This window comes from Labeo rohita, chromosome 4 (assembly GCF_022985175.1).
Source record: "Labeo rohita strain BAU-BD-2019 chromosome 4, IGBB_LRoh.1.0, whole genome shotgun sequence".
NCBI lineage: Eukaryota > Metazoa > Chordata > Actinopteri > Cypriniformes > Cyprinidae > Labeo > Labeo rohita.
Genome location: NC_066872.1, coordinates 35,108,071 through 35,123,996, shown reverse-complemented (window position 1 = coordinate 35,123,996; position 15,926 = coordinate 35,108,071). Strand labels below are relative to the sequence as shown.

The window sequence follows — 15,926 nt, the reverse complement described above, 5'->3', positions numbered from 1 at the left end:
TATTCTAAAACCATAAGGGTGTTGTAGATTCACTATTATGCTACTTCGTTTGAACTGCTCACCTGTAAAATTGGTTAGGAGTATGATTTTGTTTTTTGTTCTAGAGCTAGATTAATTTACCACAACACTGCTGTGTTTATTGTGCAGATATCTTTTTAAGGATGCTGTATTTTGGGGAAAGGAACACCATCTTAGGTCTCACCGTATAGCTGACCAATGGATAACTGAAGTTTGAATCGGATGCCCTGAAAACCACAGTGTGTAGAATACACAGTCTAGGTTTTTTTTTTTGTAGTCATGTACGCACTGCGTTCTACATCCACTGAAGTATGACAGTATGGCAATGTTCCTCCGTAAGAAATCAATAAAAGGTCCATTGCTGCCTGCATCCATATGTCATTTTATGGTCCTTCAAGTTCAGTTAGAACCATCATAATGGCTGATGCATATTAGCACAAAAATGAAAAGAGCTGGCTGAAATTGCCAGTTCCAGTTTGCTTTGCTGACTTTATATATCTCCTGCGAGGGCGTAGTGGTTCTTCTAGCAGTCCACCTTGAACTAAAGGTTGCTACATTGAGCATCTTTGAAGAACTAGTCTGGATTTGACAAAGGTTAGTATCATCACTGTTTTGTTTGAGGGACTTAGTACCTCATCAATGTTTTATTTAAGCTGTCTCCGAAATAATACATTTGGACGCAGATAAATTCCGATCACAAGTCCGTACACGTTTTCCATTATCTTTCACTGTTTTATATACAGCTGTACTTGGAGACTGCAGCACTGTTATCTGAATTCATTGGCCAGAATAATCTGCAGTACGAAGCAGATTGTTCTGCAAGTCTGGCTGTACTGCAACACCGTCAAATTGTGTGCATCTTGGAGACATTTTTCCATTGAGTCTTACATTAAAAGCTTACATTAAATGCCTAAGAATTTCACTTTAAGTAGTTGTAAAGTTAATGGGACATCATTTATTTAGTTCAAATACTAATTCTACATACTGATTCTAAATTATATGACAAAAAATTGTAGTTAGTAGCGTCATCCATTACATTACATATTAAGTAATATAATCAGACTACTTTTAGATTACTATTGACCCAACTTGTTTATCACATTGATTTAAATTTTGATAAAAAAAATTGAAATGAGTAAGAAAATATATTCCATTTGTTAAACATTTTTTTATGTCAAGGTTTCCCAAACTGGTGTTTGTGAAGGAGCTGCAGGGGGTCCTTGAGTGATAAATAATTAATAGCAAATAATTAATTAAATAATAAAAAAAAATGTTAAAATAAGTCATTTTAAAATCAAAATAGAAAACTTAAAAAATGAAATATTTTATTTGTTTACCTGCATGTGACCATAACTAAGGTCAGAGAACCAATGAATATGCAAATGTAATACTTAATTATTCAAATAATAATTTTAAAATCTCAGGATTATAAGTAAATGTATTAGGTGAAAGAGGATCAGATGACAAAACAGTTTGTAAATTTGTGCATTTTAATTAAAGACAAAAAACTTCCAAAGACATAGAAATAGTTAAACAACCTACAGTGTGATAATTCTAATAAAATCAATGTGTTCATCAGTAGTTGATGCAATGTTAAAACACTTCTTAAACCTGAGATGATTTTTGTAAATTAGTGGTCAAATACTGTGTTGCCATATGACTATTGACTGATCTTTGTGTAAATGTCCGCAAAACTTGAAGACTTTGTGAATGTATATAAGAGGTAGGCTATTTTAGAGAAAAAAGAATTATAGAGAATAAATTATGGATAATCTATTGATATTGTGTAAATAATATGTAATCATACAATGTAATTTAATCTAATTACAAGTACTTAATTTGTGGAATCTGTTAGATTACATGTAATCGGTTACTATATAAAACTCATACTGTAAACGCTACTTTTAATTAATAAAAGAGCTTCGATACTGAATCGGTAAATTATGTTTTCAGTAACGAGGAGGTAACATCACTGTTTTTAAGTAACTAAATGTACAGCTTCATTGTTTATAGAGAGACGCACACACAGCAAACGCAGGTACTTTATACACACAATGCAAAATCTCACCATAAAATAGCAATTAATGAAAATGGCTAACTATCCCATTGTTTTATTAATGTCTACACCTACCACTTACAATAATGCAAATGCAGTAAATATTGTTGTTCAGTCTGATAAAAATAATGCAATATTGATATACGCATACCCTGTAAGCAGGGTTGCCAGATCCGTGTAATAAAACAAGCCCAATTGGTACTCAAAATGAGCCCAGTCACAGCTGAAACTAGCCCAGTTTTGTTCAGGGGAAAAAGGGGTTTTGCTTCAACTCGAAGACTGAAAAAACAACCTGCAGCAACAGTATAAACATAGCCCATTTTTGTAGGGAAAATCAAGGATTTGGCAACACTGCCAGTAAGCCCTAGGGAAATAACGAGAATAACAACATGCAGTAAACATACAATTAAGATAATACATTAAAATAATACGGTAAGACATACCAATTTGCAATATCTAGCAACAAAATGAGCTGTTTTGTACAGCTAAAAACAGCTGGACGTGGATGAGTCCGGAAGCCAGACCCATAAAATTTACAAATGGCTGCACTCACTTGTACGGGAAGAAAAAGGTGGATATGTTTTTAGATTTTAGTCATCCTAACAACAAACGCTGCATAATGGAGTGCAGCAGATCAGTACAATTTCAAATAATAGGTGGGACAGTTTGGGCTTTTCTAATTATTGGGAGGGACTTGTTCCCCTAAATGTCTAATGCGGTTAGGGCCCTGCATAAGTATCACTTAAAAGCAAACCAGAAATTATTTTATGATTAACGATAATGTGAGGACTATGTCAGCTCTAACATCTGTCCTTAATCAGTCCGTGTTGTTCATTAGTAAAACAAAGCAGCAATGCAAAGGTCATCGACTCTACCCATCCATGGCGAACAAGCCCTGGCAATTCATTTTTGTAAGCTCAAACAACTTCAAAATATCAGCATTTCAACATGGCATGGTGGACAAACAGGCTAATGTGAGAACAGAAGAGTTCTAAACAGGGTTTTGATCTGCTTCTGCAAGGCTGGTGGAAGCATGAAAAAGTACATTAGCAGTTTGTCGTCGCTTAAACGAACCCACTTCCAATTTGCACGCTAATGAGTCACGCAAATGCTATTAAAGGCCAATTTACAGTGGCCTGATTTGCATCAGAGGTGTGAGGGCTAATGCACGGGCGTGATCATTCGCTCATCAGGACAGATGTAGGCCATCAACGTCATGTTCTCCATGTTAATGCTAATTTCCATGAGTATTCCATGAGAAGAAAGTTGTCAACGAATGCTTTGTTCGAAAGCCTATAGCGCACAGCCTCCCTCTTCTAAAGCATGTATATATGTGATCATATCATTGTGAGCAAGCCAAAAAAAAAAAAAGACTAAGCATCATTATAGATTAAATGTGTTTTGTAATGATGACGAAGTGTTTGTCTGCACTCCCCTATGGGAGATCGCAGCAGGAGGCCATAAAAAGCACACTGCAGATTAATGCTTCCCTACTGCTGACAGATCCTCCATGGCCTGCTGAGCAGCTGCTTGTAGCTGCTTTAAAGCCTGAAGCTTAATGTTTCACCTCTAAGCCGGATTTAAACAATGCAAGGAGACCTCACCCCCTAAAGGGGAATATAACTCATATCATCTCACTAATGACACTTACACTAGCTACGTGCCAGAGTAAAGTCTCTGCGCTGACAAATGTCTGTATTCTGAGGCGGTTTCTCAGAACTGGAACCCGATTATAGAGTGCTTGTTGATTTAAGGTGGATGAAATGCTTTTTTAGGGCATGTCATGAGCTCATTCTGTGGCCAGGTAACCAACTTCAAAAGCTAAGTGAGTCTACTGTTATGTTTTGTTTGCTTCTGTTCTGATATTAATGACCCTTTGCAAATCATTTCACAAAAAGGGGTTGTTCTGAACTCTCTGTGTGGGGTTCTGGGACACAACCATCCAATCAGCAGCTGAGAGGTTTGTTGTCTTTGATTCTGACTGGCCTATTAGGGTGGTCATGGTAATGTCCTGATTTCAGTAGTTTGGATTGTCCTCAGTATGAGGCGGCAGCTAGTCTTGTTGATATTCTGCATGTTTGCGGTAAGTTTTACAAGATTTTTCTTTAGCAGATGTTTTTTCCAAGCTATCCTGACACCAAAGCTTACTCTGAAGTACAAGAACTTATGCAAGGTGCACATGGTGGTGTTTCAAATCTGTGATAAACTGTGTATTTTATTACAGTATTATATTATTTTATCTGTTGTTGGCTGCAACGCCAGAATACACTAATTTCTTTAGTTTCCATGCTTAATCATCTTTAATCTGTCTCTGACAAATTTCAAATGGAGAAAAGAGAATTTTGAGGTTTATGTGGAGGGAAATGGGTAGGCGACGTGCTTTATATTTCATGGTGGATTGTGTGTTTGATTAATATCTGAAAGCATGAGATTGATTTAAAACAATCCTGATGTATCAGTAGACAAATTATCTCCACTGTGGCTGAAAATATATTTTCAGTGCACATGCATTGAATTTATGCAATGAAACACCTATTTATATGTTAATGGACTTCTTGAAGACTAATGGAATTCTTGAAATCCTGTTGGTTAAGATAAGAGCGGAATTATTGCTCAAGAATATCTTTAATTAAACAATTATTTATAGGAGGGAGAGGTTTAGTAATATTAATTAGTAAAAAAGTTTATTTGGTAATTATGAATCTTTTTTTGGATATCTATCTTTTTGGGTTTTAACAACTTGTTCTCTTTAAGGGTAAATGAGAATCAAGATGGGCTTTTCTGGCAAAGGCTTTCATATGGATGGGAATGGAGACTGGTAAAGTTTTCTGTGCTATTTGTATGCAACTATAATTCAAATATTTGAAAAAAATGTATATATGTTGGCATACGTTTCGTATATGGTTATAGAAACCTCCAGTACGGCAAGAACAAACAATAAAATAAACATTTCTAGCTAGCAGTTTAAGTTACTGTCAATGTAAATGTAAATGTATCAAATCTTTTTTATATTACTTGAACTGTCAACAGGCCCTCCAAAAAAATCAGGAAACACAGAAGTCAGTCTCCCTTTCGTGATGTTTCACCTGTACCATCCCATTTCTCAGAACCAGCCTCATTCCTTCAACGCAGGGTAATATTGCAGAATTTTCATTTTTAGGTGAAATACCCCTTTAATAAAAAATTTACTTCTGTCATTAATTACTCACCCTCATGTCGTTCCAAACCCATAAGACCTTTGTTCATCTATGGAACACAAATTAGAATATTTTTGAGGAAATCCAAGAGTTTTCTGACCCTGCGTAGACAGCAACACAACTACCACGCTCAAGACCCAGAAAGATAGTAAGGACACTGACAAAATAGTCCATCTGACATCAGTGGTTCAATTATGAAGCTGAGAGCTTTATGCTCAGATTTCATTAAAAATATCTTAATTTGTGTTCCGAAGATGAACGAAGTTCTTACAGGTTTGGAACGACATGACGGTGAGTAATTAATGACAGAATCTTCATTTTGGGGTGAACTAACACTTTAAGACCACTGACCATTAAACTGTATATTTGACAATTGCTTGAAAAGCTTGAAAAATAGGCATGTAATACGTGGGATAATGTTGCAAAATAAACCCCTTGGTACATAATGAACCTGTTCACCCTGTCATGATTTATTTAGCAAAAATGACCACCTAACTACATTATCACATATTATATGGCAGTTAAGGCAACATCTCATGGACTTATGTACCAACTGTGCTTGTTTTACATAGGATGTAATTGCCAGCCTTCCCTGTCTCCCTGGTGTAAAGGGGCCACTCAGGGATGAAGAAGATGACGATGATGTTCGGAGTCACAAGAGCTTGCCAGCGGTAATGACTGGATTAACCCTCCAACCCAGAGACAAGAGGTCATACAGACATTCTAAGAATCACAACATATCTGGTTTACCCCCTCTCATAACCACCAGGTACTAAACACAATTCATTCCAAATGTATAAATGCCAAGTTCTGTCATGAAACTCTAGATGTCGCAGACTGATGATATTCACAGCATTAAACTAATTGGCACAAGCCGGTGACTCGCGATAAAAAAGAGCTGATAGATGAGAGATTGAAAAACAAGCTAAAATGGGATGCTTGCATTTGCGTTTTTACGTCACATTCGCTCGTTGTTTCCTCTGAAACCCTCCACCTCCTCAGTTCCACCTGTACAGATCTACGGATTATTATATATGCTATTTGTGCAGAAGTAGTATGACTTAAATACTCACAGCACCGTATCGGTATACACTGTAAAAAACAATTTGATGAGTTAACTTAAAATAATTTGTTACCCAGCTGCCTTAAAATTTTAAGTTCAGTCTACTCAAAAAAGTTTAGTCAACTTGAAATGCTAAACTGTACTAAATGACAGCATAGATATTTGAGTTCATTCAACTTAAAATATTAGGCAGCTGGGTAACAAACCAAATTTGTTGTTGAGTCAACTCAAATATCTAAGTTTACACTTAGTTCAACTTAACATTTCAAGTTGACTAAACTTTTTTGAGTAGACTGAACTTAAAATTTTAAGGCAGCCGGGTAACAAATTATTTTAAGTTGACTCAACAAATTGTTGGGTTTTTTTTACGGTGTATGTATTGGCAATAGCAAGATCCTGTACTTTTTTTTCAGAAGCAGCAGCAGACTAGCAGATTTATTCCACTAAGACCAAATACATTAACCTTGTCATATTCATTACCATGCTAAAATGTTCAGAGAGTTGTCATGATAGAACTGGTTCTCTTTGTAAGTAATGTTTTAACTGAATAATTCACCCAAGAAATTGTCATTTAATCACCCTCAGTTACTAAATCTGAACTATTCCTGTAATACAGACGCCACTAATTGATTACCAATTATCAATGGCATAATATGCTTCATGCTGGTATAAACATTTGATTACCAGGTGCAGTTTGAATTTAAAAGGCACTGGATGCAAAACTGTCCCCAAACTCCCACCAATCAGCAAATCCAGGAATACTTGGAAGGAAATAGGCCCCCCAAGGCCACCTTGTAGGTCTGGATGCAGGTACTGCCACTTTTTCTTCCTTAGAAAACTAGCCTATGTAAGTACATTTCAAACACATTTTATCTTACTTTAGAAAAAGTAAAATCACACCACTGTGGATTTAAAAACCGTGAGCTCATTGATCAAATCAACAATCTATTGACTGGCCATCAAAACCCTGGTGATATGAACAGGACTTTGTGGCAGAATTCAGTGCCCTTTGCTTTTTGGCTGAAGGAATGTTAAGTTCTTTCATACTTGTCAGTGAGTAGGCAGGGGACTCTTTTTTTGCATGGTTTGACTTCGTTCTGCATTTAGGGCGCTGTTAAATTCACAGAACAAAAATGAAAAGGCACAGTCGATATCTTGCCCGGCAGATATGTGCGGAGTCATTTTCTGCTTATTAATGATTTAAAGCCTGGTTAGTCTCGGCGTCACATGGGCAAGTATTTTTCTGCTTTCCTCATTTATTTGAGGCTGTGTGGGGAGAGGGAAAGAGAGCAGAGTTCAGCGCTAAGAACTGAGAGGGAGGGCATGTAGATTTCTATTCACTTACTATCAGCCCCCACAGCTGGGCTAATAAACAGAAATTAAAGCGTCTCAATAAAGTGGAATTACGCAGTGCAACCAACAGCACAGTCAGGTGCTTATAAAGTGCAGAGAGTATGTTTAAATGCCTCACTTTGGTAAGGACTTAAGTGGTTTAAAAGCAATGAGGTTTAGATGTATCTGCGGTTGCAATGAGTTTCAAATGTCTCCGCTTGCCAGGACCATCGCTGATGAATACGATTAGTAACAGAAATGGTAATAGGATCTTAATGTAATTGAAAACCTGATAATCTTTGCTGTAGTGGAACTTTCTGTGGCCAACTATGCAGACAAGGCTTTGCAATATACGTGATGATAATAATATCATTTCAGAAAAAAAGAAAGCTTTGGCTAAATAAATGTGAGGTGAATCATTCCAGACCATTTTCATTGATTTTCTCTTGAAGCTATAGACTTTTTGTTTGTGTTATAGATTTGTGTCGCTTGTGTTGACCCAAGCTTCTCACACTAATACTAAAAAGGCTACCTCTGCCATCAAACCTTCCTCTCTTTAATCTGTAAATTGCACTAAGAAGTTTTTTAGTGGATTGCTATTATGTTACTAAAGTGTTCTAGTTAGTTAACTAACAATAATTAACTAACTAACAATTGTTAGTGTTTCTAAACCGTTAGTAGAGTAGTCTGAATCATTGTTAGGCATTTAAGACGTTAGACTATTATAGCACAACTACTTGAGACACTCAATTTAAGTTCATTCTTTTTTGTACAACAACATAAACAATGAACAGATGAAACATACTTCAAGGAATAGTTCACCCACAAATGAAAATTCTTTCATTAAATACTCACCTTCATGTCATTCCAAACCCGTAAGACCTTCGTTCATCTTTGGAACACAAATTAAGATATTTTTGATGACACCTGAAATCCCAGAAAAGTAGTAAGAACATTGATAAAATTAAGTGCTTTGAAAACTGACAGGGAAGAGAAGAAATTGTTGAATAAAGTCGTTATTTTTGTTTTCTCGTAGCTTTATAAAATTAAGGTTTAACCACTGATATTACATGGACTATTTTAACAATGTCTTTACTACCTTTCTTGGGCTTGAACGTGGTTGTTGCGTTGCAGTCTATGCAGGGTCAGAAAGTTCTCGGATTTCATCAAAAATATCTTAATTTGTGTTCCAACGATGAACCAAGGTCTTAGGGGTTTGGAACGACATGAGGGTGAGTAATTAATGACAGAGTTTTAATTTTTGTGTGAACTGTCCCTTTGAAGTTTTGTGAGAAACTAAGCAAGCATCACTAATTACATAGCTGGTGCCTATTAAAGTGTTTATGCCTGTTAGCTTTACACAAATAACTCCTGTTTTTAAAAGATTACAGTATTTAAATGTCTAATCATTCTTATTTTCTTGTGAAAAAGGCCGGACAAATTGGAATTCGGTTCAGCTAAACCCGTTCATGCATTGATGCATCCAAAAATTGTACCTGTCGGGCAGACGTCTCTCTCTGTCAAGGTGCACAGTGTTCAAGGAAATGGGCCCTGCTTGCTTCCTGCCAAAGCCTCTGGAGTGTCCCCGAGATCTCGGCTCACTTTCCAAAGTCCTGTAGTGCAGGCAGTGTACCCTATCAGTCCTGACACCATGCAACAGATGAGGCAGACTGACAGAGCGTGCCAGCCCCTGAGGTCTGTGCTGAAAAAAGGACCAAACAGAGGAGTATTTAACTGCCCACTGGCGGCCCACCTGCTGGAGCCATTTTCTGGGTTCCAGGAGCATCTGTGCCGCCAGATCCTACACTCTCCACTGCCTTATCGTGCAGCTCTGCCACAGCTTCACATTGCTTGTCCTCAGGACCAGGTAAAACTATTGCCTGCACACAGGGGCCCATACGGTTCCCTGATGGAACGCACTGTGGAGCTCTGCAACTCCCAAGGACAGAAGCTTCCCAAAATCACCATGACTTGTCCGACGCCTTCTCCAAAATACCTGTGCCGCACTGAATTTCGCCATGCGGCTTAAAGTACAAACCAAGATGGCTGCCATGCTTTAAGGAACTTTAGTGCTGCTCAGTGTGGTTCAAAGTTAATATTGCTTTGTGCACAAAGGATTACAAAAAAATCACCAATTCATTTTGTTCATGTTAAGAGACAAAGCCAAAACGGACGTTTGTGCAATCTCATGCCATTTTTCCTGATTGCTCAGCGATTATTGGACTCATGGTCATAATGCTCTCCTGCGCACAGCTCAAGTTATTGCTGTATAACCAATCATCTTTCATCTAGTTGCCATGGAAGCCCTACGGATCATTAAACGATCAGAACTGGACCCTGGGGGATGCACTGTTCCACCGGTACAGGAAGTGCCTCCGAGGAGCTTTATAAAGTCATGCTGCACAATTTCCTGGGTGTTAAGATCACCGGGTGTAGATATCATAAGTCTGTCTTACTGAAGAGGAATGTGATCATTTTTCTTCTTTTCACCCCACTTCCACAGCCTTTCTTTTCTTTTTAAAATCAATACAATTTTCTCAGTTGAGCAAAATCTACAGTGAGATGCAAGGCTGAGGGCAATTTTCCATCATAGCCTTCTACAGATATATCCGCCATCTTTTGGTAAAGGAATGTGTATTTGTGTGTATGTGTATTTGCTAGAGTTAACTTGTACTATTAGTAGACCTATTAGAGAGTAATATTGACTTATTCAAAGAAGTCACCACAGTTACATCACCTATTGGTGCAGTGGTTGCAACACTTAAAAAATGAACAACCTTCAATACTGGTTCCAACTTTATATTATAATCTTTCAGGAGCAGTATGTGTTTCAAGCAATATAATATGTGACCCTGGACCACAAAAACAGTCGTAAGTAGCATGGGTATATTTGCAGCAATAGCCAACAATACATTGTATGGGTCAAAATGATTTTAACATCATTTTCCATTAAGAAATTTTGTGAATTTCCTACCATTAATATATCAAAACGTAATTTTTGATTTGTAATATGCATTGCTAAGAACTTCATTTGGACAACTTTAACTTATTTTTTGCACCCTCAGATTCTAGATGATTCTAACAAACATCAACATTAATGGAAAGTTTATTTAAAAATTTAAAAAAATTACCGTATGATTGGTTTTGTGGTCCAGGGTCACATATATTTCATTATAAGTTACATTTTAAAAGAAATTCATTTAAATGTATTAGTTTATCATCAAGAGATGTATACTTTGATGAAATAATGTTCATTTGATCCAAATTTTAATTCAGTTATTTTTATTTAAAAAATATTACCATTGCCCCCACCCTATTGCCATCTATCTTGTAAAGTGAATATAATGGAGATGAAAAGAAATTAGGTTTCTTACCAGTGAATTGATTTTACTTTTTCCAAGGCTTAAATAGAATTTAATTGAGGCTATGTTGAATGTGTTTTTGCTTCAGTGTATTTGCAATCTAAAGTTTTACAATTGCCCTCAACCCAACCCTCTAATTATTTACCATGTAAAGCTTCATTTGAAAGTCAGTTCTAACCAGAATACTTTGATGTAATATTTTCTAATATTTCACTTTTATTCAGACTACTGTTACTGTTTTATTCAGAGGTACTGTTGAAGAGGAGAGTGCCTAAATGACTTCTAATGATTATCTTTTAGCGACAAGTTCTAAATTCAGAGCATAAATTCTAATTGTGCATTTAATAAAGATTAAAGGGATATGGGAACTTTAATTGTTCACATTATTGCTAGACTTAAAACAATGGTCTGATGACCAGCTTCAGTTTTTGACCCAGCACTGTGTTGTCATGCAGAAATAAAACACATATTTAAGTTAAATGTGCTTTTTTATATATACATTGGTGTCACTGTTCTTGGTAATGGCATTGATAATGTTAAAGTTTTAGATTGTTTTAAAAAATGCCTAGAATTAAAAAAATTTGGTTAGGTTAAAGGGATAGTTCACCCAAAAATGAAAATTCTTTCATTCGTTACTCACCCTTATGTCGTTTCAAACCTGTAAGACCTTTGTTCATCTTCAGAATACAAATTAAAATATGTTTGATGAAAACTGAAAGCTTTCTGACCCTGCATAGACAGCAACACAACAACCACCTTCAAGGCCCAGAAGACGCAGAGGAGAAAAAATGGTTAAATAAAGTCATCAATTTTGCTTTCTTTGCGCACAAAAAATATTCTCATTGCTTCATAACATTAAGGTTGAACCACTGATGTCACATGGACTATTTTAACGATTTGCTTACTACCTTTCTGGGCCTTGGAACGTGCGTTACTCTCTATGCAGGGTCAGAAACCTCTTTGATTTCATCAAAAATATCTTAATTTGTGTTCCAAAGATGAACAAAGGACTTTTTTCATGTTTTGAAATGACATGAGGGTGAGTAATTATTAACAGAATTTTCATTTTTGATTGAACTAACTCTTTAAACTGAAATATGTTTGCATTCCCCCATCCTTGTGGTCAGCCCATGGTGGACCAACCTCTTGATGGGATGGAGCAGGCCCCCCTGCGGAGCTGTGTCTGTCTCACAGCGCTGTCACGATGGCTTCCAAGCGCACAGTCTGGAACGGCAAGGCAAAAATGTCACAACGGTGAACTGCAAACTTGCCTATGATCTCCACTGCTACCTCACCAATGAGGTCAGAGCAGAATTTTCACATTTTTCATTCCTCAGTCATAGCGCTTGAAATAGAATGGCACGGAGGTGAGGAATGGGACTTTGATATTGAAAAGGACAGAAGTGATTTCCAAGTTTGCTTTACCTTGCTTAAGGCAGAAACACGTGTAAAAACCATAGCACGCTCATCGCTTTTCCCAGTAGTAAGCAAACGTGTCACAACCTAGGTCTTCAGCGGCCCGGGCTTAGCTTCATTGCTGAGTCAGTGTGTGTCTGTGTGTGTGTGAGTGAGCGAGCGAGAGAGCATGTGGCCTGTTTCTCAGGTCCTGTTTCTCCTGCTGTGCTTGTGTATGGGAGTAACAGCTCCCTGGTTTTACGCTCCGATTATCTGGTCAGATATTACCCACGGCTCCGTCCCCCCCACAGCCTTGTCCTGGTACTGCCTGACCTTTTTCTCTCCAACTGACAGGCATTCCTCTCATTCCTACGGGGAATAATGCCCGAATGGGCCCCATGGTGAATGCACTGACCCAACTACCAAATGGCCATAGAATTTTTTAATTAATTAATTATTTTTTTTTTAAATGGGTACAATAATAAAACTTTCTCAATAAATCTATAAGCAAATATAGTCTACGCCAATGTAAAAAGTCTCACTAGGGGAAAATAAGAGTAAATAAACCCAATAGCGACCATGTACTAGAATAGATTTACCACTAGAGGGCATAACAAGCCTATTCCTGGCAAACCTCAAGGATTATATTGTGCATTGTTACTTTTTAACCACATGATGACAGCATAAATCGAGTAATTAATTAGCATATCACAATAATGAGAAGAAAAAATCCATACCATCAGAAGAATTCCTTAGCATAATTACTAATCAAATATGTGACCCATACTAATCAAATATGTGAATTTTACATCACCTGAAAACTGAATAAATAAGCTTTCCATTAATGTATGATTGTTAGGATAAGGAAATATTTGGAGACCCAAGATACAATTATTTGAAAATCTGGAATCTGAGGGTGCAAAATATGAATATTAATCAAAATATTAAGAAAATCGCCTTTAAAGTTGTCCAAATTAAGTTCTTAGCAATGCATATTACTAATCAAAAATTAGATATATTTACTTATAAGATATATTAGATATATTTAATATAAATTTGATATATTTACAGTAGGAAATTTACAAAATTTCTTCATGGAACATGATCTTTACTTAATATCCTAATGATTTTTGGCATAAAAGAAAAATCGATAATTTTGGCCCATACAATGTATTGTTGTCTGTTGCTACAAATATACCCATGCTACTTAAGACTGGTTTTGTGGTCCAGGGTCACATATATGATAAACCAGATCAGGAGTGCTTTTTTAGTTTTTAGAAGTTTGTGTGTCACTATGTTAACTGGTGTCTCTGATTTCATAAATTAAGGACCATTTTAATGGACTTCAGAGCAACCACTTAAGATTTTTTCAGTTGAATTTCAAAAGTAATTTGTAACATTTTACAATAAGATTCAATTTGTTAACATTAGTTGCATTAGTTATCATGAACATGAACATCTAGGTTAATTTATTATTTTTTTCTTTGTTAATTCATGATACTTTAATGTTAAATTATACATATACTTGTATTAGTGTATGTAGAAATTAAAACAGTTCTTAAATTCCAAAATAAATTCTTTAATAATTTCCAAATCTTCTGATCTTCATAAGACATGTTCTGCTGTAAGAAAAACTGCCTCTGCACCCTTAGATGAGCATTAAACAACCCTGATAAATAAGCCCTTATTTAGGCCACAACCCAAGAGACGATTATCCATGCTTGTTACTTCTGACGCAAACGACAGCTTGCCTCAATAGTTTGAGATAAGCTACCTGAAAGTTCACTTGAAACATAAAAGGAAAGGACAAAGAAGTTCCAGCCCACAGAAAATGTAAAATGTTGATGTAAAGATAATGCTTAAGGAGGAAGCACAAAAGAGTGCAACCGAAACAGGAGGAGGAGGATGTTAAACCAAAGCAAACTGTCTGATGTGTCATTTCTTAAATATTATGAAAAATTGACAATTCTAACTCTAAATTTTAAAAGTATGAGCTGCATTTTAAAAATTTGCTTAGCAGCCACAAACTCTCTACATAGAGTCTGCCAGTGTTACAAAATATAACGTTAAAAAGTATACAAATCACAGCGACACCAGCGAGTGAAGTTACAGCAGGAGTCTGTGTCTCTCTTGCCTCCCCTTAGCTCACTGAGTTTTAGCGGACCCCCTAAAACATGTGGTGGGTTTGGTGGGGTGTAATTGAGAATGAATGGGGTCATGTGAGAGGAGGCAATGCCTCCGTCGTGATACGATTGGATATGACTGGTTATGTCCGGCTGTGATTGGTTCATTGCGATAAATCCCGCCTCTTGTGTTTATGCATGTTCTGTATGGTGTTAATGGGAAGACTAAATTAAAAAGTAAGTAAACAACTCACACACTTAGATATAATAGGGTGACCATCCTCTTTTCACCTGACATGTCCTCTTTTTGGACCTAAAAAAAATGCGTCCAGCCGGGATTTCTAAATCAACCAAAATGTCTTTCATTGTGTGCGTTTTTGTATTAAAGTCCTCCATCTGAATTTCTGGCTGCTCACGCAATCATTCTATTATTAAGTATAATTTTTGCGCATCAAGGAGCCGCTAACGTATGCAGAGTAATTCAATCTCTTTTGAATGAGTGGCTATTCACTTTCACTTTCAATTTCACAATCACACGCACACTCTGTATAAAGGGAGCACATCATACAAGATTGGATAAGAGTGCATTATCTGCTGAGCAGCAAATCTTCCAGCATCATTTGTCAGTCATCTCTCTTTACTCTTGTCTTGACCCATGATTCCTGCAGCTTGTGTTGGATGAAGGGTTGCCAAATCGGCATTTTTTGCATAAATTTGGCTGATCTTAAACTGTTGCGAAGGGTTGATTTTCTTCCCGTGGGGTAAATGTTTGAAATATTGCATAAATTGCATTTTACTGAAATGCTTGTATTTAAACATTTTGCATTCTACCTTTGACAAAAATGTGTAAGATGTTACGTTTTGTGATGGCCACTGGTAGGAAGCCTTTTAGCTGTGTTTATAATCAATCTGCACAAGAGTGACTGTAAAATATATATTTTACTTATGGAAATGAAATATTTTGAGTTTTGATATGGTCACTGTGCTATTTTGGGGGTTATTTAACCCCCCCCTCCCCCTGCCGCATCTACCGCCCACACTGTCCTCTTTTTTTGCAAACTAAAATATGGTCACCCTAAGATTACCACTTTGCTATGTCAAAATAAGACTTGAATGGCATGAAAACATGATTTGTGGGAGTTGTTTGTGAGTTATCAGCTTGGTGAAATTCAAAGTAAATTGTTAAAGTGATTTTTAGGCACAGTGCACAGCAGTGCATCTAAAACCTGTTTACCCATTGTAAAATCACTGTGGGCCCTCAAAGGGCTTATTTTTTGTATTAAACAGACATTGTGAGCATCTGATGAAAATTCTATTTAAAACATTATTTTTTCTGGTTTGATTGTTATTGTGAGAAAGAAACATATATGGGCAACAGCT

The 15,926-nt window shown here is 36.6% G+C and overlaps 1 protein-coding gene across 1 annotated transcript; it reads left to right on the top strand.

The window, feature by feature from the left end:
* The first annotated feature begins 3,628 nt into the window (after nt 1-3,628).
* Nucleotides 3,629-11,485, top strand: si:dkey-39a18.1 (uncharacterized protein LOC557637 homolog). Its single transcript, XM_051107006.1, has 6 exons — nt 3,629-4,157; nt 4,829-4,892; nt 5,105-5,207; nt 5,844-6,040; nt 7,022-7,144; nt 9,098-11,485. The coding sequence occupies exons 2-6, from the start codon at nt 4,834-4,836 to the stop codon at nt 9,693-9,695; spliced, it is 1,080 nt and encodes a 359-aa protein (XP_050962963.1). The 5' UTR covers nt 3,629-4,157; nt 4,829-4,833; the 3' UTR covers nt 9,696-11,485.
* The last annotated feature ends 4,441 nt before the right edge of the window (nt 11,486-15,926 follow it).